The sequence below is a fragment of the Thermobia domestica genome, chromosome 15 (genome assembly GCF_964235325.1).
Source record: "Thermobia domestica chromosome 15, izTheDome1.hap1.1, whole genome shotgun sequence".
NCBI lineage: Eukaryota > Metazoa > Arthropoda > Insecta > Zygentoma > Lepismatidae > Thermobia > Thermobia domestica.
Genome location: NC_137468.1, coordinates 2,635,604 through 2,662,545, shown reverse-complemented (window position 1 = coordinate 2,662,545; position 26,942 = coordinate 2,635,604). Strand labels below are relative to the sequence as shown.

The window sequence follows — 26,942 nt, the reverse complement described above, 5'->3', positions numbered from 1 at the left end:
AATGGCTCTTTTCCATGCTAAGTTTTCGTACGTACGCATTGTGAGTATTAGGAGAATGGATTAATACTCGGAGTGACTACTGCGGAAGCTATTGTGGCCTGTTACGCACAACAGGCTCCCCTTGCGGAACACTCACTCACGAAAACGACCAGTAGAAGACCTGCAAATAAAGTGACACCCGTAGTACTAAGGTGGATCGATTGGCGTGCCAAGAAAATCTTCCTCCGACGCAACGTGATATAGGCCACAGATTCCACCTCGCACCGTCAACTGTGAACAGAAATTCGCAAGCGCCTCACGTTTAAGTACGCGGAAGGTCCGCATACACCACCTACTAACGCATCACATTGCCGAACATAAGACGAGTTGCGAGAAATTGTAAGAAAAGTACCTGGCAGATTCCAAATGGAAGAAAGTTGTCACAATGGATGAACCATACGTCCATCTTACTGCTGGTGGTCTATTCGGGCGATCACATAAAGTGACATTGAAGGTAAGGGGCGCAGCAATTTGTTCGTCAGTGCAGGGAAAGTTTCCCTCGGGCTTTATGGTTGTTACGGGATTCGGATATGAGGGCAAGTTGTCGATACGCAAAGAGGACAAAAACGTGAAGGTAAATGCAAGATACTTCCGACAATCCATTCTGACATCTATCTATCGGAGAGACATTCCACAATTGTATGGAATGGACGCGAACAAGGTGATCCATATGGACAAGGCTTCGAGTCATACCGCAGAACATCACTACGTTTGTATCAGGAAATGGCAGACGAATTAGAATTTGTTTGAAGACATTCCTGTGAAAAGCCCAGATATCAGTCCAATGGATTTCTGTCAATCTTCAACATTGCCGCCCGCGCACCCTGGATGGTCTCTGGAAAGCTTGCAAGGAGGAGTGGAACAGAATTCTCACGTCTGTTCTGCGCCTAAACTTGTTGCAATAGAAACTGGGATGCCGTGTGATAGTCTCCAATGCCGGGGGTCTAATAGAACATGATCAGTAGGGGCGGCGCGGTATCTCTTAAGGTGAGTACCCGTCAAAAATGGTCGGATATAAAGCGAACAACCTTCTGTGTTGAAACATCGATCTAGGGGGTTTTGGTCATGTTTCTGGTATATTATTTTGAAGACTATTGCGCGATATAGCAAAAAATAGTCACGTTTCAGGCAGCGCTAATCAACAGTAATTGAAGGTAAAGATCAAGAAAACTATTTACTGGTGGATGAATATTTAATATTTACGACACAAAAGCACCTTGCCTTCCATCTTTGTGATTAAATTGTATCAGCATTTTATTTCAAGATGTTGATGGGAATTTTTTTCTTGAGTGGGACTTTTTTTTCTTATAATGAATTAAATTTTCATTATAAAGACCGGTTACTGTAAAAACAAAGCAAAAAAAACTAACTTCTGTGAAATATAGCAATTTCCCTAATTTTGGACATATTTAGAAGAATTTCAGATCAACGTAAACCCGACTGGAAGAGAAGAAAGTCTTCTATCAAATTTTAAAATCATCCCACCGCTTTTAGTCTAAAGATAGACAAAGAATTTTATATACCAATTTTTGAGTAATAGCAAATGTGCCGGGAAAAAAGTGAGGAATGCTAAGAAACTGTTACCAGGCTTTTAAGTATCTAGGATGTTATAAAGTATCAGCATATTTATTTATAGTTAGTATCTATCACATTACTTACTCAGATTCTCAATCTTGGTGATGGAATTATGACAAAGATTCAACGTATCTAGTTGCTGCAACGGATCCAGATTTTCAATTGTATGAATTAAATTATGATGTAAAAATAGACTTCGCAGATTCACTTGATTATCCAAGTTTTCGATTTTGTTAATGCCATTGCATTCCAGCCAAAGACATTTTAAACCTGTATACTCTTCCAGGTTCTCAATCTTGCTAAAGCCTAAAAGAGAAAGAATATAAACATTTTAATTAGGGTACACTGAAGATACAAACTGTTCATAAGAAACTCGCAGATTTTCTTTTTGGATTATTTTAATGCTTACAATTGGACCCGATCTTACGCAAATGATCGAAAATTGCAAATATTAGAGAAGTGATCGAAATAATACGTTAAAGTTCGTTTAGGAGTTTATGCTGTTTTGCCTTATATTGCCTATATTACAGTTGAAATGCCTAATTCAGGCTTTGTCAGCCTATTTCATATCACAACCCCCTTTTATCACATCCTCATGCCATCGACTATCATAAATAATTCAAAGACTTGTCGACTATCATAAATAATTGTGAAAAGTCTTTCGATTATTCCTGCCTGTCACTTACATGTGTATTTATTTTATTTATTTTTTTTTTTTGTATTTCCGTATGTAGTTTTTTTTAATCAATTTCATTCTTTTTTTATTCCAATTATTTTTCACAGGGTTCTTTATTTATTCAAATTTTTAATATTTCTTGATGTATTTGACACTAAGCATGAAAATAAAAGTATGTCTATCAAAGTAAGACATTCCACGGGTAACATTCATAAGTCTTAAACGGCATAAGACTTAAAAATATAGGCACTGGACCTAAATTTTAGGTCTTGTGCCGTTTAGGACTTGTGCCTTTTTCATTCACCTGCTTTAGTTCTGAAATTCGCCACCACCACACGACATTGCGACGATGCAGTAACTAGTTGGCAATATTGTTACGAATGTAGCTAATTCCAACGGTAACAGCTATATTCGTACTCCTAAAATTATTATTATAATTATCTGTTCTGCAGTTATACATGAGTTACATTATATAACCTATTTCATTCTAAGAATTAATTATATAATTGATTAAGAAATTCATTTCTTTCAAATGGAGATACGTGAATCCCATAAATTTCTAAAAAAGAATTTAATAAAAATATTTAAACTATATTTTACCAGACTTTTCTGAAACAAAGCAAGCATTCAGAATTGCAATAAATATACTCTGATGGAGTCTATTTTATTAAGAGTAGGACACAAGCCCACTCTAACTTTCCAAAGGTAGGACAAAAGCCCATCAAAGTTTGCTTAATTAGTATAGAAGCCCACTAGATATTTCACAAGTTAACACTAAATACCGATTATATATATTAAGAACGCAGACGGTTACTATATTTCACAGTGTGTTTTGATGCAAGAAAATTCAACAAATAACGCAAAATTACTAATATAATATGCAACACAATACGTTTGAAGAAACCAATACATAGTCATTTAGGGATGTAGTCTGCAAACTTTTCCATGGGAGCGGGGTTTTTATTACGAAAGCTTCAATAAGACAATAAATATATACATATTACACACGTACATAAATACATATATTATTATTATTATTATTATTATTATTATTATTATTATTATTATTATTATTATTATTATTATTATTATATTTTCAGTTTGTTACCTTTTTGAAACCTGTTTCTTGACAGTCCGTGAATTTAAAACTACAGCTTGAGGGAAATGTACGAATAAGTTAAGCCAAAAGAAATCAGAAACTGTTCATGAAATTCAATGAGTTTGACTGTGTTTATCTTCTGTACTCTTACATAAAAGAGTTAAGATAAGTGACTTTCTGGGCATACTACTACAAGTAGAGTCGTTAAATTTTAATTTTAAAAAAGCATTTTCTTACAAAAGCAGAATATAAGAAAGAATTTTTGGAAATACGTATATTAAAGGAGTAGTATATCTCGTAAATCTCTGAAGCTAGTAAAATAAAATTTGGCATATAAATTTCCCACTGTAAAACAAACAAACAAACAAAAACTGAAAATTCAACACGTAAAAGGGAAAGAACAAAGGGTGCACTTTATTTAATGTTCGAATTCCCCATTACTTATTCAGAAAATATTTATAAAGTAAAGAAAGATTTGCTTAAGCTAGATGCGTGAAACTCGGTATTTCAACTTTTTACTAAAAGTAATAAAATATATGTTTCAGCGTCTTGAAAATTACATTTCTAAGAGGTAAGGAGGGTCAATTTTTATAGTACGAAAATTTCCCACAGCTCTTATGAGATTTGGGCAGAAAACTTTTTCTTTAGGTCTGGGTTCGTCCAGTTAAGCAAATGAGAGTACAAAGTGGATGATCAATTAGGTTCTTTTAATTATTTTAACAAGTTGACGTAGTTTAATTTTTTTAAAAGTATTTTTTCACATTCTATTATAAACACTATTAATTTGCTGTAATTATTAAACATAGACTAACCCCCACTTTGGGGGCCAACAGTTTGTTTTGGGTGTTAAACCATCATTTGCCGTCCGTGACATAGCCTTTGATTGTAACTTCACGTACAATCAAGGTTCAGGTCTTAAAAATGTAGCATATCTGACATATAATAATAATAATAATAATAATAATAATAATAATAATAATAATAAATTCCAACGGTAACACCTATGTTAGTAATACTAAAACTATTGTTAATAATGGTAACGAGTAAAGAGTAGTTAATTACGAGTATGACAACTATTTCCTACGGAAAGAGTTGAATATGATAAATATATTTGTAAAAATAATTTACTTCAAGTCACCACAAAGAAAGCAAAATATATTATGTATATAACTAAAACACAACATTATGTTACTAATATGAGGTCAATGGTGTGAAAATAGAAAAAAACAAAACAAAAACAAACATTATGAAAGATCTGGGAATTAGGTAGGTAGTTAACATTTTGTCACCACACAAATGCTATCATGCAAACAGCAACAAAGAACAATAGGTTTTATTTTTATTTATTTTTTTTTTTATTTCAGAACGATAGAATATGTATTTATACAAATTACTTGTAAGAACTAAGCTAAAATCTGGCTCTGTAATATGAAACAGTATATCCAAAACTTTGACTAACAGATTGACAGTATTCTTGGCACAGACGCGATGGTAGCGCCACAAGGGATTTTTAGGTCCAGTGCCGTTTAGGACTAATGTCGTTTAGGACTAGTGCCGTTTAGGACTTGTGCCGCGAAATGATTTTTAGGTCTTGTGCCGTTTAGGTCTTATGTCGTTTAGGATTTACGCTGCGAAATGATTTTTAGGTCTTCTGCTGTTTAGGACTTGGGCTATTTAGGATAGTGCTGCGTCCCCTTTTCCGCTACTAAATTCTAATTACATTCAACATTCTCACCTCCCTTTGCGACCTCCACGTATTTCTCTCGCGACTCCTAGGTTCAAAAACTCTGGCCAAATATTTCCTATTCTTGGCATTTTCTTTTTAAATAAGGAGACCACACAGATCTTCTGTTCGATGAAGGTTTCTGTCACTTCCTAGCAATTAAAAAACAACAAAAATTGAACTGTCTAGTTTCCCAATTGTCCTCACGACGCTGGAAATGAAATATGTGACACAAGTTTTATGACCCACGGTTATGCCAGCTAGGCTACATGGGGACGGTGATGATGAGAAATGAATGAAATGGTATAATGAAGAAAGTGGGAGGAAACGGAAGAACCCTGAAAAAACCCACGCACATCGTGTTTGTTCACCACAAAGTTTACTTGGCACGAGCAGGGATCGAACCCAAGTCCCCATGCACACCTTACGACGCTGAGTGGACTCCGCAATGCCAACACTATCTGGTGAGTACGAATAGTCACCTTTCTTTCGTTTGACCAGATCTGGTACTGCTTAACTTGAGTGACCTCAGGACGCTGATACTACTTTTGTACAACTAATTCTCCATTTGTATTAATAGCCCTCCATATGGTTTCACTGGCGCTTTGTTAACTGCCCAGTTGGTTTCAGAGAATAAGATGCCTTAAGCATTAAATCCATAGTAGGTTGGTTATTTGAAGTTTAGTGTCCGTTTCAGCATTGAGGATATATGAGACGTGAACCTAGAGCTGAACGCGAGATCCAAACCACATGAGTTCCCAATGGAATCGAATCCGGGTCTCCCGTGCAAAGCGTAAACCCATTACCTCTGGAATATAATATAATGGGTTCAGTGTCCGGTCGTATGTTGGATTCCATTCGAATAATGCTATGATCTACATGCCCATCACGGATCGAACTCAGGTACTCCCAAAAATTCAGGGTAATACCATAACAAACCACAGCAAACATCCAGTAGCGCATAGAGTAATAATATAGTATAAGAGATTACAGCTGCTCTTCCCGCTGAAACTATGGAGACTGTGGCGCCACCACTCAAGGAAGTTGGGTACCACGAACTACTAAAAGCAAGAACGAATCAAATCATTCAGAGCGCGTAAGTGTGATAGAATTAGCTAATGATACTCTTGGTTACTGCCAGTAGCAGATGATGCAGTTAGTTACAACTTTAGCCGATGGTGTCGCAGAGTCGCTTTCGTTGCATTGTGGGAACGATTTGGATTTCCATTAGGAATAGGGAGTGGTTCATCAGAGTAATCAGTGCAGTAGCGAGTACAACACAGAAATTTCGCGTGATAATCATCACAAGCCCACACAACGCTATAACATGTTGAACATGAGTAGAAAGAACGTCTTCACATGTAACTAACACTTTCTGACTAGAGCTTTTTAAAGTTTCTACATTTTAACGTTGTCTTCATCAAGTAATCAATGAAAACACATCTTAGGAACACAGATATATATATAACAGAAAGTGAAAGACCTAACATCCCTTTATTTGTTTGGAAAGCCACCTGCTGTTTTTCCTTTTTCCTCGTCTACTACAGAATTCTGCAGTAGAAACTGTTGAAGTGTAACACTTTATTTTAGTTTTAAAAAATAAGTGTATTCCTCTAGTCAGAAAGTGTTGGTTATTTCTATCATAAGTTGTTTGTCGTCATAGAGCTAAACGTCTTTATATGTATCTAATAAAACGCGAAGATGTCAAATAAGTTGCATAACTTCGACGCACACATCTTCTACTCCTTTTTCCTCTTATTCCATGACTTACTTGTTTCAGTAAATGACAGCTATGATATTTGAAGCAAACAAGTGGTAAATAAGTGAATACACACCACTGGACACCTTGTTAAATCCTCTTATTGTTACGTTTAATTAACAATGAGTAGAATCACATTGACAAGTTAACCTGGTATAGTGTGCACATAAACAAAACCAACTTTTATCTTGAAAGTCAAGATCTGAATGGTAATATTACTCAAGAAAACGAAGAAATCAGTCTCTCGTTTACCTCTTCGTAGCAACAGAAAGCAGTCAACTCTTTGTAACAGCGGCAACATTTACCTCATTCGTAGCGTGCGCCCTTTTAACACTTTTGCTTTTGATAACAAAAATTGCTTTAATATTGGACTTACCTCAGAAAGTAATTAAATTACGGAACAGTTTCGATACCGGCCAAGTTTGAAGAAGTTACACTTAGAGATGTGAGGTGTATTAACAATTGAGGTTTTGATTAACCACTGAGGAAAATAGGAAAGTCTATCGAAATTGTATTTAATATTACGACAGTTTCTGAGTTACAATATTAATGGTTAGTTACGTCAATTCACGTCTGTAAGTAAAAATTGGTTTAGTTTTCTAATTCCACTAGACACTGAACTAGACGCAAATAAATTACTTTTACCCCACTTTTTTTTCTTCTTTTTCTGTGTGTGACTTAGCTGTAATCTAGCACAAGTGTTTCCATTTTTTTTTCTAAGTATTGTTATAGAACTGCATGCTACAAGAGACACTTTAAGTATAAACATTTGTAAATACATACATATATTTAAATGAAGATGGCAAAATATGAAACGACACTTTTTCGCTATTTTGTGATTTTTTCTTCCAGTAGTTGGTCATACTGAGATCTATATGCCGGAGAAAGTCGATAATGGCTTAATTAAAAATTCTCTATTTAGCAGTATATATGTTTCGTCTTCACCAGTAAACTTAAGGTATTTTATACTTAATTCATAACGTTGAGAACTGTTTACCTGTAAAAATGTACATATCATGTTTTGCTATCTTCGTATATATACACACAGGGTGTTAATGAACTCCACATCATAAATTTAGGAGGCAATTCCTTATACCAAATGAAAGAAAAATTCTATTAAATACGGGTCGAAAAATGTCTCCTTTCAGAGTTATAAACCAATTAAAATGCCAAACATAACATTTTAAACGCCCTGACTTGAAAATTATAAGACCTCTCGCAAGCAGTTCAAGAAGTTACACAGGAACTAGTTTGCACTCTAGCTAACAGTATCCAGTACTTAAACATGTGTTCCCACACCCCGACTTAATTTACACAATTCGTTGCGCCAATACTGGGGCATTGTGAAACATGGTTATTTTCTAGTATATAGAATGTATACTGGTTCCTGTGTAACTCTTTGAACTGCTTATGATAAATCCCGTAGTTTCCAAGCCACGGTGTTTTAAAATGTAATGTTTCGGATTTTCGACGGTTTATAACTGAAAGGAGGTGCTTTTCGATCAATGTTCATGAGAACTTCTTTCTTTCATTTGATATAAGGAATTGCTTCCTACATTTACGACATGGAGTTTATTAACACCCTGTATATATATATATATATATATATATATATATATATATTGAGAGAGAGAGAGAGAGCAAATAATTTTAAACTCACCTTTATAATGGAGATATAAGACATCGTTCAAAGCAGGTGTCAAGTAAAGTTTCTGCTCCTTGCAGTGCTTTTTAATAAACTCTTTCGTCATCCTACAAAACAAATGTATCAAAAGCATTAGGGAAACAAGTTATAAATTTCTGCACATTTCAATAGTTAACACAACAAGTGAATGGAATTCTACGCACTTCAGCATGTATGTAGTGGGAAGAAATAGCTTGTCTTACTAAGTGGCAGTAAGTACCAATGTGTGTGTTATTTCGTTGTCACATTACATTCAATTCCGCACTTTTACAGTTGACCTATATTCTGTACAGAGATGTCTAAAGAACTTGTCCGTAATTTCCTCGATAAAACCAATGTTTTTTTTTTCCCTCTCTCTTCTTTTAAGTAAAGTAGAATTATTCGTTTTGTAAACACTAATCTGTCTAGTATCCGAGACATAGGAATTCTAAAATTGGTTTGAACATAATTTATGTACTAAAGAGACAAAATTCCCTTTTTTCTCCACCTTTCAAAACAATTAAAATTTTAAAAAAGGACGTGTCTGAAACATGGAGTATTTTTTAACAAGATAACTTTTTGATCCTTGATGACACAAGCATTTTTTCTCATATATAAACTATGCTCAATGAGGTCGAGGGTCAGACATCAGTTATTTCTCATTAGCCACGACAGAAAGAAAGTCGCAGGGGCGCTGGGCTTTGAAAATCAGTGGAACTGCTGCAAATGTGCAGTCTACAACCGGGAGTATGGGATATCCCCAGATTCTGTAGAAGGATCGGGGTTTCTCCACCAGAAAATTTTGAAAATTGACTCTCCTGAAAATGCAATTCTAACTATTCTTTAAATGAAAATTGGAGGTTTTTGATTTTTTCTTTTTTTCTTGTTTGCCACAGTACAAAATATTCTTCAGTGACGGATAAGGGTAACTAGGGAAGTTTAAGGGTTTTAACCCCCATCTTAGTTTTCGTCACGCCAAGCCATCTTGAACACTAACCTCTGAATGCACAGACTTTAAAAGAAATGAACGCGAATAAAGTTACTTAAATAGATTAAAATTTAAGCGTATAATTTAGTATAACGTTGCATACAATACAGCAAATTGAAATAAAAGGGTTATCTTTAGTTCAAAAATTAGTCTTTGCAAAATTTCTAATTCTAATTCACAGAATCTTCCCTTTCTTTCTTTCTCTTCTCTGTTTTAAATTCTGTCGGAAACCGGAGCACTCCCAAAATCGGCTCGATGAGACGGTCTCCAGTCTCCTACCAATAAAAATAAGGAAGCCAAGCTAAAAGGAATACAGAAGCTAAGAACCACTCTCGCCTATCGTAAGTTCTCAAAGAAGCAAGAGTAAGTTCTTCTATCATTGTTGAACAGAGTTGCTTATTTCTTTGAATTCTTTCACCAAGATTAGCATTCCCAGTACCTATTGCGCGCCCAACGAAAGCTGGCTTCTGACAGGTAGATGCACGTTCCATTAAAAAAAAAAAAAAAAAAAAAAAAAAAACCGAAGGAAAGGGTAACTTACCAATCACTGCAGTATTCTTTCACGCTGTTAATGGGCAACAAGGTCAGGACAGTGCTGTTGCCAGTAGTTGAATGTTGAACCTTCGTTGAAATCTTCCAAGATATTTGGAATCATGCTTTACAAACAATTCTCTAATTATTACAATTATAGAACTGTGACTTGTTAAACGTTCTAAGTTTGTCGCCAGAGGTACTGTCTCTATTATAGTAGTGCTCAGCTACTCACACAAGTTAGAGTAAATCTCAACTTCCTGTTCTGCTGGAATAACTTAGTGTCTATATTACAGAACATCTCCAAAGGTTGAATTATATATATCAGGGTGTCTATTATTTCAGACTAATAAAATTTCCTGACTTTTCCAAGTTTTCCAGACCAAAGCAGAAAATTTTCCAGACTATTAAATTTTAGTGAAGTAACAACTATTCTCTTAACATTTGTAGTTTTATATTTGTTTTCTTACTTGCGACAGCTGTTATAAAAATATGAATAACGCTTAAATAAGTACCTATTTATTCCTGGCAAGAACAATATTCTTAAATACAATGTATTTTTTGATGGTCTCCTATCTCCCCTTCTAGTCACCTCTCAACTAATATATATATATATATATATATATATATATATATATATATATATATATATTCAAATACAAAGTGTGAATGACAAAACACAAAAATGCACATAAAGATTTTACATTTCATATCAAGTATTTGTGAGGTACACTCAATTATATAAACTGGACTATTCAAGTGCTTTACCTCTATTAAATTTTTTTTATTATTCCAGGACATGAACTAGGGTTAAAACACACACAGATATTTTGATACTAACAACAATGTCGTTACGAGATACAAATACACAAACATTGTGTATTTTAGTATTCTAGATTATTTAAGTATTCTATATTTAGTATTTCTATGTAGAATACTAAATACAGAATATTTTTATAATCTAAAACATTAAAATCTACATGAGATTTTCAATTATGATCACGTTACTGGATTTTCTCTTAAAATTTTTCTTGTACTCATCAACTTTGTTGATTTCTTTTGCTGCTTTCTTCCTTCTTTTTCTTCAGTTCTTCCAACTCTGCAGCTACCTTCTTTCTTTCTTTTGAACGATTTTTCTCTGACTCAGTTGTTGCGTCAGCCTTCTGAGAGCCTCTTTCCATTTACCATTTGCATTTCTTGCAGCATGAATTAATTGTTTTGAGATTGGCATTGCCTGAATACTTTCGTAGAACGTGACAGCATCATGTACTATTCTCTGCGAAACTAAAGACTCTTCGTGTAATTTTCTTATTCAATGAGAAATTGCGTTCAACGAAAGCGTTTCCGTGTGATAACACTAGAATTTTCTTAACGAATGCTCAAAAGTTATTGTTGGTGTTAGTGTTGTGAAGAGTGAAGAACCACAAGTGATCTAAACGATCCTTAGTCATGTCAAAATTCTTCATTCTTGTGATAACTGAATCTTGAGTACAAATTTCACTGTAGAGTCATTTTACTTCATCAGCAGCTGAGCCAGATCTTTACAAGCACTTCCAATGCTACGTTTATTTGTTCCTCTCCAAGTCTCTTGTTTAAAACTGAATCGGGAGAGAGGCACGCAACGCAATAAGTTAGATTGTATTTCAATGGCAATTTACACAGAATCTTCTTACAAAAACCTGTTAAAATATGCAAACAATCCCTCCGAAAACGAAGGATATCAGTTCAGATAACTTCTCTGATTTTAATGCTATACGTGTTGCAAATCCAATATCAACCTGCTTAATCAAACACAGATCCTTACTATAATCTTTTAGGCAAACTTTCATCAGATCTGCAGAACTTGCTGCTTTAAACACAATGGATTTTTTAACAAATTAAATCTTAAGGGACTTCAGAAGGTTAAGTATTTCACCATAAAGAAAAACAAGCATTGGTGAATCTGACTGAAATTTCGTAAGAAAAGATTGAATGTCCGCGATAACGGATTGGAAGGAAGCTAATTTAGCTCCAACCAAAGAATCTTTCAGACATGATTTAATAATTTTAAAGTTGTCACAAGATGGTTCTCGATTACTACCTGAAACTAAATCGATATACTTCATCAAGTGTAGTAATAATCGCTCAGTTCTGTTTATTACATTCACGTTTTCTATAAAAATATGAGCAATTGCTAGAAAAAATGATCTTATTAAAAGGTTACAAGCACACCAAAAATATTCACAGAAATTACCTGCAAAATAATAATAAACATCACAAAAGACACGCGAACGCCAAACTGCAATGAAGATGGAATATGGAGGAAATGGAATAGGAGTTTTAAATCTAACTAATGTACGTACGCATTGTATTATAAATTAGAAAATACAACGAGATACTTTGTATAAATTGATAATTGCTTGTAATTTTGGGCAGAAAGTGCTTCTACATAAGCACTATACCAGATATAATGTTAATTTAAAAATAACATAAGAAGAATGTTTTTAATATAGAAAAAATAGACATTATTATATAGTTGGTTGCTATGTGGTTGTTGATAGATACCTAACTAACATGTACGATTGTAATACAGTCTATGTGCATATCCGTTCAACAAGAATCAACGAATAAAATTGTTTAAAACGTATCATCGTTTTGTAATTTAAGTTTAAAAGGTGAGAATACTAGTAAATGTAATCACGGAAGATATTTTCATGTGTAAACAAATAATACCATTCCAGAGTTACTGATATTATTAGCCGAACCAGGGTTGACGACTACCTTTGGTGAGTCGTTGTAAAAATTTTGGTTTACCTCACCCGGGATCTTGTAAATTCATATCCCGAAGTAAAGTAAGGGTGAATTTACTTCTGTAATAAGGTTAATGATTACGAACTTGACAAGACTTAGAAGTGGTAGAATAATCATACGAAAAATGAACGGTGAGGCCATAGAGAAAGAAACCAGTGATTGTGATAACGGTGAGCAAAGTGCAGCACCAGGAATGACATTAGAAGACCGGATTTTGCTAGCCTTACAGCGGCAAGAACAATGTCGAAAGGATGATTCGGAAGCCATGAAGCGATTAGAACAAAATTTGGTTCAGATGTCCAAGGAATCCAACAGACAATATGAAGAATTAAAGCAGACGATGGAGCAGAAGTCCGAGGAATCCAACAGACAATATGAAGAATTAAAGCAGACGATGGAGCAGAAGTCCGAAGAATCCAACAGACAATATGAAGAATTAAAGCAAGAATTAAAGCAGACGATGGAACAGAAGTCCATGGAATCCAACAGACGATTGGAGCAAAAGTCAGAAGAGACGAAACAATTTATTATACAGGCGATGAATGACATCACCGCGCAGTTTGATGAAAAGTTAAAAAGAATATCTGAGGAGTTCCAGGATAATCAAAACCATCTAGTCCAAGAAGTCAATGGTGTAAAAAGGGATTTGGAAGTAATAGAATCTACTGTACAGCAACAAAAGATTCAGGTCACGGATAACTCCAACCAGATACGCGCGAATGCTCAGTTGATAGCTACCTTACAAGAGAAAATCAGGACACTACAGATCAAGGACAACACATACTGTAACAACCTGGTTAACGATCGTGTAGAATTCCCTTGTCCACAAGAGATGACTTCGCCTTCACCCGTATCTGATGAGGACATTATTTTGGAAGAAATTTATCCAAGGAGTACCGATGTGCAGAAAAGAGATGGTGTAACTACACATCACGTCATAGGTAAGAATTGTCACTCAACAAGAACACGGAATGATGAAAAAAAGGTAAAGTTAAGCGTAAAGATGAGTGAAATACGCGCTATGAGCAAGTTCAGTGGTAAATGTAATGAGAATGCTACTTCTTTCCTAGAAAAATTTCAGGATGAGTGCAATATAATGTGTATAGATAAGTCACAATATATGAAATTAATCCCTCATTTATTACTCCCACCATGTTCTTTATGGTTTAAAGCAGTGCGTGATCACATCAATACGTATGACGAGTTCAAAGCAGCGCTAATCGCAAATTATGAAAATGACTTTTTGCTCGCAAACAGAAATGCCACGATTAGAAATCAACATTTCAATCCTCGTTTGCATAAATCTGTTATCGATTTTGTTGTAAATACATATAATGAATTAAAAGTCGTAAATCCATTGCAATCAGAATCTAGAATCATAGCATCAATTCGAAATTTGCTACCGTTTAAGTTACAACAGATCCTGTTTTCTACCCAATGTATGAGTTTTAACCATTTATTAATGCTTGTTCAATGCTATGAAACTCAATACCATGCTCTGAATCAACAAGCTGGGGTAGGTAAAAATAAAAATGATTCAGATCATTTTGTACCTGTTCGGAATCTAAATATCCGTAGTGTGAACGATACGAAACACAACCTAAACCGAGTGAATTCAAGCCATCAGAATGAGCAAAATAGGCAAAGCTATGTTGGGAATCCGCCTAACCTAACCAATCGCGACAACAATTATGTCCGATCACTCAACCGAAGTAGGCATAAAAGCAATCGAAATACATGGCAAAATTCTAGAAACGCTACAAATTCTATGTATAGACATAATCGTTGTTCAAGAGATGACACTTCATATCAAAATCAGAATCACGACGCAATACATGTACAAAATATTGCGGAACCTAATCATGATAGTGCAGTACAATGTACTCTATTAGAATCATATACTAGTACAAATTTAAACTGACTCTAGTTAATGAAGTAAGGGTTAAACCCATACCAACTATAGATTCTTGTGAACATTTATTTTTAAGTTTATGTGTTAATATCAATAATGAAAACAATTCTTATGACTTCGATATACAAGCACTATACTTGATAGGATTAGTTAATGAACTCATAAATATTTTATCACATTTGTTTCAACAAATGATAATTTTCAAATGATTTTAATTCTTTCTTGTTAATATGAAAGAGTTATAGTTCGATTCATTAAAAGCAAAGATTATTTTAAGTATATGATTCATTCTATTAAGCTAATTATTCGACGACTGTCTTCATGTACCACCTTATATGTTACTTGAATAAGATTCTTTTATATTCTGACGCCTAATTGATACAATGCATACTGTTGAATATCATCTAAAGTAATTAATATATAATACGCCCTTGATCATGATGACTCATGTTTTAAATGTAATTGTTTCTTACTATTTTGAATTCGTACCCTTCGTTAATTATATAAATAAGCGACGACGTTTTAATAATAATATATATATATTATTGTAATAAAAGATAAATGATAATGAAATGAAAGATTTATTATAAATATATTTATATGAATGAAAATAAATAATGTTATATATACATACGAGGGTCGATCAAAATGTATAGAATATAATTAATGGAATATTGTTCTTATAAACGGACCAGTGGTTCTTAAACATAAAAAAAACAAGCTCCCTTGTAACTTTTATATTCAGTCCCATCGTCGGGCGACATTTTTATACAACGAGATACTTTGTATAAATTGATAATTGCTTGTATTTTTGGGCAGAAAGTGCTTCTACATAAGCACTATACCAGATATAATGTTAATTTAAAAATAACATAAGAAGAATGTTTTTAATATAGAAAAAATAGACATTATTATATAGTTGGTTGCTATGTGGTTGTTGATAGATACCTAACTAACATGTACGATTGTAATACAGTCTATGTGCATATCCGTTCAACAAGAATCAACGAATAAAATTGTTTAAAACGTATCATCGTTTTGTAATTTCAGTTTAAAAGGTGAGAATACTAGTAAATGTAATCACGGAAGATATTTTAATGTGTAAACAAATAATACCATTCCAGAGTTACTGATATTATTAGCCGAACCAGGGTTGACGACTACCTTTGGTGAGTCGTTGTAAAAATTAAATGAAATCTTTAAGTTTTACGTCCCACGGTTATGCCGGTTAGGCTAAAGGAGACGGTGATGATGAGAGATGAGTGAAATGGTGGACTGAAGAAAGTGGGAGGAAACGGGAGAACCCCGAGAAAACCCACGAGCACGGTGTTTGTCCACCACAAAGTCCACACGGCGCGGGCTGGGATCGAACCAGGGACCTCAAACACCGGAGGTGAAGGCTCTACCACTGAACCACCGCGTCCCCAATATTATAAATTAGAGTTAACCATACATAGTTAGGCTCTTACTTATCGCTACATTAAAATCAAGATCAGAACATGTGCTATTTAGGACTTTATTGGGGGTCACCGGTTGCAATAGCCTAGCTACACCCCTGCACATGAGGATCAGTTTTTAACATGGAGATCAAAAACCACGAGCCCCAGACGCAAGGGTTGCCAACTTCTTTTAGAAGTCCTTCATTGTATGATGACTTCTGCTGTCGTGAAAAGTTGTTTTCCAAACATTGTGCAGATAAAATATAAAAGCAATGAAACAAGCCTAACTCTACAAAAAGTTCCAGAATATACAGAAAATTCCCCGACTTTTCCAGGTTTTCCAGACTAGTAGACACACTGTATATATACATTGTAAATAAATGGCTTGATTTTTGATTCAGTCGTGTATTTTCCACTCTTTGAGTATCACTTTAAAGAGATTAATTTGTACTCAAAACGTAAAATTACTACATCGTTCAAAATTTAATAGAATAATCAGTTTTTAAAGCTTCAGAACCATGTACCAGCTTTATGTTTTGAGTATAAATTAACATCTTTAAATGATATACTAAGTGTGAGAACTTGGACGACTGATCTGTAATGTAAACACTGAGATGTCCAAAGCCCTTCGCCGCTGGTCTAATGACTAACGCGTATGCCTTTGATGTACGTGGTCCCGAGTTCGATTCCCGGTGGAAGAGCACAAAAATGTAATTTCCCAATCATTCACTTTCATTAATCATCCGTTTTCTTTAACATTAAAGGCATAATCGTGGACCTTAAACTTAAAAAAAAAAAAAAAAAAAAAACTTTATTTCATTTCTTTTATCGGGCCGTTATGGTTCAGTGGTAAAGCGTTCACCTCTGGTGCATGGGGTCCTTGGTTCGATCCCAGCTCGCGCCAAGTGAGCTTTGACGGAGAAACCCCATGTGCGTGAGTTTCCTCGGAGTTCTCCCGTTTCCTCTCATTTTTTTCCTTCTACCGTTTCATTCATTTTTCATCATCACCGTCTCCTTTAGCCTAGGAGGCATAACCGTTGGACGTAAAACTTAAAAAGATTTTTTTTTTCATTTCTTTTTTATTCATTTCACTGAATTGTCCAAGCACAGCAGGTGTTGTAGTAAGTCCATGTAGTGTAAGTAGCTGAGCACAGACTTCAAGAGACTCATATAAAATGTATAGCTGTTCAAGGAGTGGACTTGGCTAATGTAGTGGTTTACGCATTGGTACTGTAACCGAAGATTTGGATTCGAATTCTCCTTTCCAGTGATGGTAAAATCAGTTATTTCCTCTGATGATTTCTTTAAAATTTAGATTCATTGTCTTTTTATACTCTATGTTGATGGTCACGTAATTCTAGCGAAACGACTGGAATATTTCCTTCCTTCTTTCAGCAGAATTGTAAGTATTACGCGTATATGTTATCCTAGATATAAGTGTTTCTTTCAGACCAAAACAATGTCTATAATATAATCATAAATAGAATAGTATCAGCAGTGCCCCCTCCCCCCGGAATACCAAGTGTGCCCCCTTCCCCCGGAACATTGTTTCTGAAAGAAACACTGCTAGATATTATTTCTTTCGTTTAGATTATCGTCATATAATGCCAAAACATTTGATTTTTAAAAAAAAATTAGGATTTTTTTTTCGTTGTTTTGTCATTGGTATCGATAGCCATCTAGTTTCATTGAAATAACTGAAAGGAAGATTTCTTTCCTTTATTAAACGGAGCTGTGTGTATATTGAACATCGATCAAGGTTCTCTTAATACATGTAGACATAACGTTAATTTTTTAAAATGGCTATACGTTACAAACGTCTTTATTCACGAAGATAATAAGTTTTTTGAATCTCATAATAAACTGTTTTTGTGCCTGTGCAAATACGTCAGTTTGTTATTGGTTTTGATAATATAGCGTAAGTATTGAGATATTTTTATCAGATTGAGCAAGGCACCATACGAATCTTACATAAATACTGAAATTTTTAAATTGATGAAGGAATGTTTTAATGTCCGCATTATTGCGCACGTAGTGAGAACTTATTTTAAAAAAATGAATGTTTTAATGTTTAAAATTTCTATGCACTATGCTTGGTCCTCTTAATTGTTTATTATATTCTATTTAAAGCAGAAAATGTTAGTATTAAAGCAACAATGGAAGCATGAAAATGTTGCACAATACAAAGTAATTGTTGGCATAAATGATGTGGATAAACCGTCACTTAGGTTACATCAACGGCTTATAATCTCAGAGTAACTTTGTCCCTAAGGCAAGGCGTGAAATTTCTGGCCATTGCGGACAGAATTCTCTGAGGTGGCTACTGGATTCAGATCTAATATTTAGAGTCCCGCCTAAGGATTGAAAGAGGACGTAATTCTTAAACTTCAAAATGAATTTAATGTCTTTTGACTACAAGGGAGTACAGCTACTGTGTAATGATTCTGAAAAATGTTACGAACGAAGCTCTTGTGTTTATTTCGCGGTGTTGTGAATGAATATCAGTGTGTTATGTGCTGGAAGAAACTTAAAGATACTGTACGAATGAATGAGAGGGTATTCAAAAGAAAAGGTGAAGAGTGTCTTTTTTGGGTCACCAAACTGAAGACAGCTATTCTAAAGTGTTTCTTATAGCTTGTACTTGCGATAACATATCGCCTTATCATCTTATATTGTTAACCTTCTTCATTGTTGATCATGGCCTAGCGTTTATGAGGGTTTTAAAAAATTTATTGGCACTCCGTGAGGAAGCATAAACGGGATATTGAATGTGCTTGCTGAGCTGCAGAAGTGCATGCAGGTATTGCAGATGAGAATAAAGTAACCTAGTCTATTCTTAACAAATAGTTGTATGGAGATCACACCTTAATATAATGTTTTACACAGCGGTCTATATGTCTATGTACGTGCACAGGCCTTCAGCCTTCTTCGTTGGTCTAGTGGCTAGCGTGTACGCCTTTGTTGCATGTGGTACCAGGTTCGATTCTCGGTGGGAGAGTACAAAAAATTGATTTCATAATTATTCACTTTCATTAAACATCTCTCTTCTTCAGTCTAAAGGACATAATCGTACGACGTTAAACTAAAAATAATAATAATTTCATTTTCAACATTAGAATAATGACCATAGATTTTTTGATTTAGGTAGATCTTTTGTATAAAAGGACAAGCAGGGATACATGTATCTCAAAAGTAAACTTAAACAGGCAACGCAGGAACACACCAAATTTAGAAATATTAATGGTAGTGATGTTGGCATTTAGTGCAATCAATGGTTTGTGGAAAATCATTTAAATTTGTTTCCTGAGAAACGTGTTCTGAACCATTTTTAAAGGGTTTAGTTTATGAAAAACTCTTTTTATATATTCAGTCTGTCCGTCCACCCTGGGGAACAAAATCTGAAGAACTACACAGGGTTCACACTCTCTTTCCCCCAAAAAATTTCTAGGACATTTCCAGGACAAATCATCAAATTTCCAGGACTTCGACACTGAAAGGTATAAGAGGATGCAACTGTAGGCTCAAGACTCACATCAGAAAAATGAAAAGTGCAGTAGTTTATGCAGTGAATATTAATGCAAGTACAGTATTAATAAACAATAATTAAATACATAAAGCGCAGCGTAATGTGCTTTTTTTCTTCTTTCTTTTTTGCCGGCCTCCCAACTCCTCTTATAGCCACCCGATCCACCCATATCCAGCACATGTATTTTCATTCTTTCTACATGACATTTTAATTGTGCACCGAACAAGTTCACAAACAACAAAAATCTATTCTTCGTACATAGCATCTTCATTGCGTGACTGTGTGACAGATATAATTAGGGGAGAAAAAGGAATTACATTACAAGTTTTCCAACTGAATATGGAGTTGTGTGATTTCCTCGTTTATAGACATAATGGTTTTCGTCTCTAGCGAAGCTGCTCACGACTTTGTCCATAAAGTAAAGTAAGACTTGTGCTCTGCTTCATGTGCAAGCTAATTTGCTTCAGTCTCCAAAGATTCACTTTTTCCATCAATTTCCTTTTATTTCACTTATCTCTTTCTTCTTGCTCTGCACTTGACTTTCTCTTCCAACAGTCCTTATTTTCTCCAGCTCTGTATAGCGCTGCCTTGTATGGAAGGTATGATGCAGCATTTCTTTCGTGATGTTAATTGAAGTAAGGTCTTTATGGGAAATGTTATCATACACCAATCTCAAACTGATCAATGATTTCTGCCTTCATATTTTCAACAAGCAGATCTTTATTTATGCTGTAGCCTCGTTCGACAGCAGTCTGTCCATGAGACAAAAACAGAAGCTTCTTTATGATTAACAACAGATCTTTAAATTCTTCTGAACCATCCAACAGTTTTGTGTAAAAACAATCCAGCCTCTCAGGGTCCAACTTATACCCAGCAAGTGCATTTTTAAACTGCTCAGTAAATTTTCCATACAAAACGAACAACTGATCACATTCTTTGGGTGTAGCCCATTTCTTCTCCAACAGTGACTGAAGGACACCACGAAACTTTACGGATGATACACTATCTGGATCTAGGCATGTAAAGTCTCTCACAAGCCTAGATTTCAGTGGACTCTTTTGTATGACATACAACAGCAATTTGTACAGGAATGTCTGGCATTTAACTCTAAACTGGAATTTTTCCTTTCAGTAACGTTCCTCTCCTTGTATGTACTACGGAGACTTTGTGAAGTTGCAAATCCCAAGTCCACATTTGATGCACTCACTATGTTGCTCTTTGATGGAGTGAATTATGATAGTGTAGCAGCAGAAGATAATGTCCCAAGAACAAATTTTTGGATGATTATGCGTGCTACTTTCATTCAGACTTCATACAAATCTTCAGCTAGGAATGGAACCAGAGGTTTATCACTTTGGTACCGCAAGTTTCTTTGGTATAGGAAGAAATTGAGTAGCATTAATATAAAATTTTATGAAGAGTAAGTACTGTTGCGAAATTAGACTGATTATGGAGGATTGGTACTTGTACAGAGCATAGTTTCTGGAAGACAGTGCTAGTGAAGACAGTATCCAAGAATGGGTTGACAGACTAGTGGATGAAAGAAGTTCTCCTAGCCAACCAACCATCCATACATGCAGGATCATGACAAATTATTATTCAGCACAAGAACAGGAATAGCAACAAAAGTAGCAATCAATTAAAATCTTTTATTATAATTATGAAAAATCTGACATTCAGTATTTTTGTAAATTTCAAGCACAGAAATGCATTTTCAAGGACATTTCCAGAATGTTTCTATGACAAAATCAATTCAACAGAGTGTCTATACTGAGTTTCATTTTCATAATTCCAGTATATTCAGTATAACTATCAGCAAAATTCCTGTGCCTAATACAATGATTTGTTTTAAAGTTCTTTAGGAATAATCACACTCTTGATGATTTCAGGTTTGTAAAATAAATTTAGTTAACCTTGATTTTTTTAATACAATGATTTTTTAACATTTTTTAATGGGCTTCCCAACTCCCCTCACAGCCCTCCACCCCAACCATTGCTTTAAATGTCTAATTACAAAATGTATACAACTCTTGCTTTGGAAAAATTTACAATCTCAATGAATACAAAATTGTTTCTATGACAATTACAAAAAAGTATTGTTGACAAATTACTAGTTTCATGATTTTTCCAGTATGTGGATCAAAATTTTAGTATATTTCCAGTACTTCCAGCATCAAAATTAAATTCCAGTACAATTCAAGTATTTCCAGTATCAATAGACACCCTGATTCAAGGACATTTCCACGTTTTCCAGGATTTCCAGGGCAAGTGGGAACCCTGACTACATGATGGACACATCAACTTTGGCCTCCCTCTCTTTCCTGACATCATACCCTCTAGCACGTCCCTCATGATACAGTTCCTTCTTAGCCGATGTCCCAACCAGTTTCTCTTCCTCTTCTTATTAACAGGATGGGAAAAATCATGATTTTTTTAAAAATCATTTTTGTTGATTTTTTTTATTTAAATCAAACCTTTCTCCTCGTATAATACAAGTCGCAAACTGAAGAAAAAACATTAGCAATTAGTATTAAATGTTAATTATGCCAGTTAAGTGAAAGTATTGGGGTTCAGTTTTGAATTAATCTCCAATCGTTAACCTATTTCAATCCCAAACAATGTTTCTTAAGCTTTAAGGAAAAAGTACAGCAACGTTTATCAACATGACACCATTTTTTTTCCACAAAAGTTACTGATATTTGGCAGGGACATATTAAAAAAAATCGGAACTAGTCTGCGGCACATAAATTTCACCTAAAGTTATATAATAAAAAATAAAAAAAGTTTAGGAGAGAGGCTCGGACTCCTCTAAATACGCCTCTATTATTTGGGAACAAACAGACGCGCACACAAAAGAATTTTCGTCTTAAATGTCGATGGTGATATCCCCGTTGGAATAGTTAAGGATTTAAAAATCCTACGTTACGAAAAGAAGAAACCAGGATTCCTCCGTCATCCATTCAAAACTGGATTTTCCCTAATCATAATCTGCATAACATTCGTTTTCATACTGTACTGTGCGTACATTTGAAATGAAATGAAATGAAATCTTTAAGTTTTACGTCCCACGGTTATGCCGGTTAGGCTGAAGGAGACGGTGATGATGAGTAATGAATGAAAATGGTGGAATGAAGAAAGTGGGAGGAAACGGGAGAACCTCGAAAAAACCCACGAGCACGGTGTTTGTCCACCACAAAGTCCACACGGCGCGAGCTGGGATCGAACCAGGGACCCCAAGCACCGGAGCTGAACGCTCTACCACTGAGCCACCGCGCCCCCGTGTACATACATTTGAGTCTCATTATATTATGATTTTTATCTTTCATAATCGAAATAACAGGACAGAAACGGGATTTTACTTATTTTCACTTTAAATTAATTTATTTCGGAATTTGATTTAAATCAACGATTTTTATTTTTAAAAAATCAAGTGATTTAAATCAATCCACCCTGCTTAATAATACCTAAAACTGTTCTATTCTCCCCTACCATTTCTAACACCCACTCATTAGTTTTACGCTCGACCTAGCTAATTCTCTTCATTCTTCTCTACACCCATATTTCGCAAGCTTCCAGTATTTTATCATCACTTTTGCGTAATGTCCATGTTTCTGCTACACACAGTACAATACTTTACACGAAGCATTTTATGAGTCTTTTTCTCAACTCTTTATTCAAGATCCTACAAAATAGACTTTTCTTCCTCCTAAAGTCTTCTTTCGCCATTCCTATCCTTGATTTTATTTCTCGTTTGCACTTTATATCATTACTAATAATACTACCCAGATATCGAAAACTAGTAACCTGCTCTATTTTCTCCTCTCCTACTTCTATATTTGACACCGAATGCTTCGTCCCTGTCACCATGGCTTTCATCTTCTAACATTTATTTTCATCCCGTATTCTTTACAGCCCTTCCTCAGGTTTTCTAACATCTTACTGTAGGAAGTGCTAAAACATCCTCTCTGCAGAATGTCTATTTTCCGAAACGAAGATAACCTTGTGAGTTTATTTGTTCCATATTATCGTCGAAGTTCTAGGTACACGTGGCATTTTATAGCCGTTAACAAGCACAACTCTCTAGGCATCACCCAACAGCTCCTACATGTTGTAGAATGTTTAACTCTTCCGTTCTTATTTTAATGACGCTTCTGACATTGAAAATTCTAACCAATCTTATAATGACAGTGCTTGGCAAATTCAAAACACAGGTTCTGAGGAACAAAGTTAATTGTATACTAAATCATTGCAAATTAAATATTTCAAAACACGAGGTCCGAATTTTGTTGTTAAAACAGGGTCTACTAAAATTCCAAAATGAAATTTCGTGACTTTCTCGTGACCTTTTCTTTACCAAATCATAAAATTTCGTAACATTTTCAAGAGCGAATTTGGCCGAATTTTCATCCATGCGGTAGAAACATACTTTGCTTGCGATTTGGTAGCGTCTAAAGCCGACCATAGACATTTTTGGTGGTGAATTTTGACGTTCACAGAAGAAAATTTTCCAATCTGTACTTACATTTGTACAGTTAAAAAAAATCGTGGCCCAAAAGCTAAATTTCATGACTTTCATGATCGTTTTCTGATTTCGTAACTTTTTCGTGACCTTCGTGACTTTCGTGACCGATAGACACCCTGTACAAGAACAAGAAAAATATATTCTTTAGTCTTCAAGGTATTTAAATACGGCAGGGAACTGCACTGAAATAGCATTTGTTCAAAGAGAGTCACAGACGCCTAGTCCACTCCAGTCCATATCCAAAAGTATTAAAGACACTTTATATTTCATATAAAATTATAAATGGATTAAAGTTAGTTGAACTTGTAGAGTAGATTATCGCATCAAGAGGATCACGGTTAAAGAACCTTCTCAGATCGAAAAGTTAAGTAGGATACGGGTATTGTTCCCAACTAAAATAATTCACTATACTATATAAGTGACTGAAATAGGAATATTAATGTGTTTAAAGCTATTATATATGTAACAAACTATTCATCATAGTACGGTTTATGTATTTGTTTTTCAGACTACTACAGGTAAGCTTCACCATACTAGAGTTATAAGATGTGTGATTAAAAAGCTGTGTGCATGATGTAAAGAAATAAGTAGCTGACGAAGGTCTAGGTTCCCAATGAAAATTTCGGCAGTAATAAATATTTCTAAAGATGTATTCCTGAGTTAAATTACTACATATATTTAGAGTTTGCACCACCCATGCTGCCACTACTTACAATCTTAGTACATTAAATTACTCCCGCGTAGCGTAATTGCTAACACTTTCGCCTTTGGTGCGAGCGGTGCGGGGTTCGATTCCCAGTGGGAACACTCGGTCGAAAAGGCGTAACAGCTTTTTCAGGATAGCCATCCTGAGTGAGGTCTTTTCCTGGGTTTTCCTCATTCACACCGGGCAAATGCCGATATGGTACCTAACATAATAGTCCTAGATGTTTCCTTTCTTCCTCTCTCTCTACTTCCCCAGGAAGTGTGATAGCCGAGGGGCATCATCTCTCATATGGCCATAGATGCCGAAATCCCAGAAATCTAATTCCTAATTCCTAATCCTTAGTACATTAAGAGGAAGGGAGATATACAGATATACATAAAATTTACAGAAAAGTCAACACGCTTTGCTATTCTTTTGATTAGATTTTCAGTGTAAAGTCTCAAGACATATCAATCAATATACAACGATATGTTGTATCATTATCATTTTCTTGTATTAAGCTTGTAATGTTGTATCATTTTCTTTAATAAGCTTGTAAATTTTTGGACGATTCTTGATTTTCATATGCACTAGCCAGCTATCTAGTGCATGTGAATTAAGCTATCTAGGCTATGAATAAGCTATCTAGGGCTTAGACAGATTCAAAAGTAAGTTATACAATTGGTTAGTTGCAACGCCCTTTTATTCTTTACAGGAGTATTTTCATTGTTCAATAGAAGTGTAACGTATTTTGTAATCTCGTGTTGAGCTTGTATTTAAAATGTAAATTGTTATTGTAATTTATTTTGTAATGTCATTTCATCATTAATTTAGTTATAGATCATTATTTATTTATACTTACGTATCAATATTGTATCACATTTTGACGTTGTCTATTGCTATGTATAGCTTAACGACAATAAAATTCTTTATTATTATTATTATTATTATTATTATTATTATTATTATTATTATTATTATTATTATTATTATTATTATTATCTTGATAGAAGGAGAAGACATTAAATTATGATTTTGTGTTTTTGAAGGTTGTCATAGAGACCTTTAATGTATGTAATGAAAGGTTTTGGTAACCTTGACGACGGATTGCTTGATTATTATAGAAAAAGAAATAAGTTATAATGTTTTAAGTTGTCCCACGTTAAAGATCTGAACTTTCTAATAAACGACATATTGTGCGACAGTGAATTAATTATTTTGATTTATTCCTATTGGCTCAAGGATCACGAGGTGGTATATTATGTTGTTATAAAGACCTCAAGAGTTTAATAAAGAATTTCTTCCCTGTAAGATGTTCTGTTACGTGAATTCTGGAAGATACCGATCACATAAAGTTCTTTAACCATGAACACTGTGTGTGAAGGTCCTGGAAGCAAGGATTTCATGATTAGAAGAGACGGAGGATGAAAGATATTCTTCATCAAGGTATACTTTTGGCGTATTATTACAATATTTCTACGACTTCCTGATTTTAAACATGGAAGTATAATAACTTCAAAACTAAATAAATAAAAATAAACTTGCATAAGACAAAGTATCGAGGGTACAGTAAATAAAAAATAAAAAAACAACACAAATAAAAACACACACCGCGTAAAAAAAAAAAAGAAATGTATCATTATAGTAATGATAATAACTCTCTTATATTAATATATCTACACAACCTTGCTACATCACTAATTCTAAGCAATAAATAAATAACTAAATAATGTTGGGTATTAGTTCTGAAGCTGATAATCCAGTTTAGAAGGTACAAATTACAAACTTCGTTCAAAGATACTTTTAACGACACTTACACACGTAGTAAGAGTTCTGCTTTTTATGAGCTTTTATATATATATATATAGGTTAGTTTACATTGGAGGTTACTTTAGTACAATGCATACAATTCCTTTCGTCTTATTTTTTTTTACACTCTATTTTTCAAACACTCTTCGAGTATCTCAAGCTACAACAAAATCGTGCAATTTCGAAGAAAGAAGAAAAATCGACAG

At 34.5% G+C, this 26,942-nt stretch overlaps 1 protein-coding gene across 2 annotated transcripts in view; it reads right to left on the bottom strand.

Moving 5' to 3' along the window:
• LOC145672035 (uncharacterized) overlaps nt 1-26,942 on the bottom strand; it is a 99,609-nt gene that overhangs the window by 58,592 nt on the left and 14,075 nt on the right. For both annotated transcript variants that reach the window (XM_081741240.1, XM_081741241.1), the window contains exons 2-3: nt 8,532-8,623; nt 1,699-1,920 (exon numbers count right to left, since the gene is read on the bottom strand). In XM_081741240.1, coding sequence (XP_081597366.1) covers nt 1,699-1,920; nt 8,532-8,623 — 314 coding nt within the window. The remainder of the gene's footprint in view (nt 1-1,698; nt 1,921-8,531; nt 8,624-26,942) is intronic.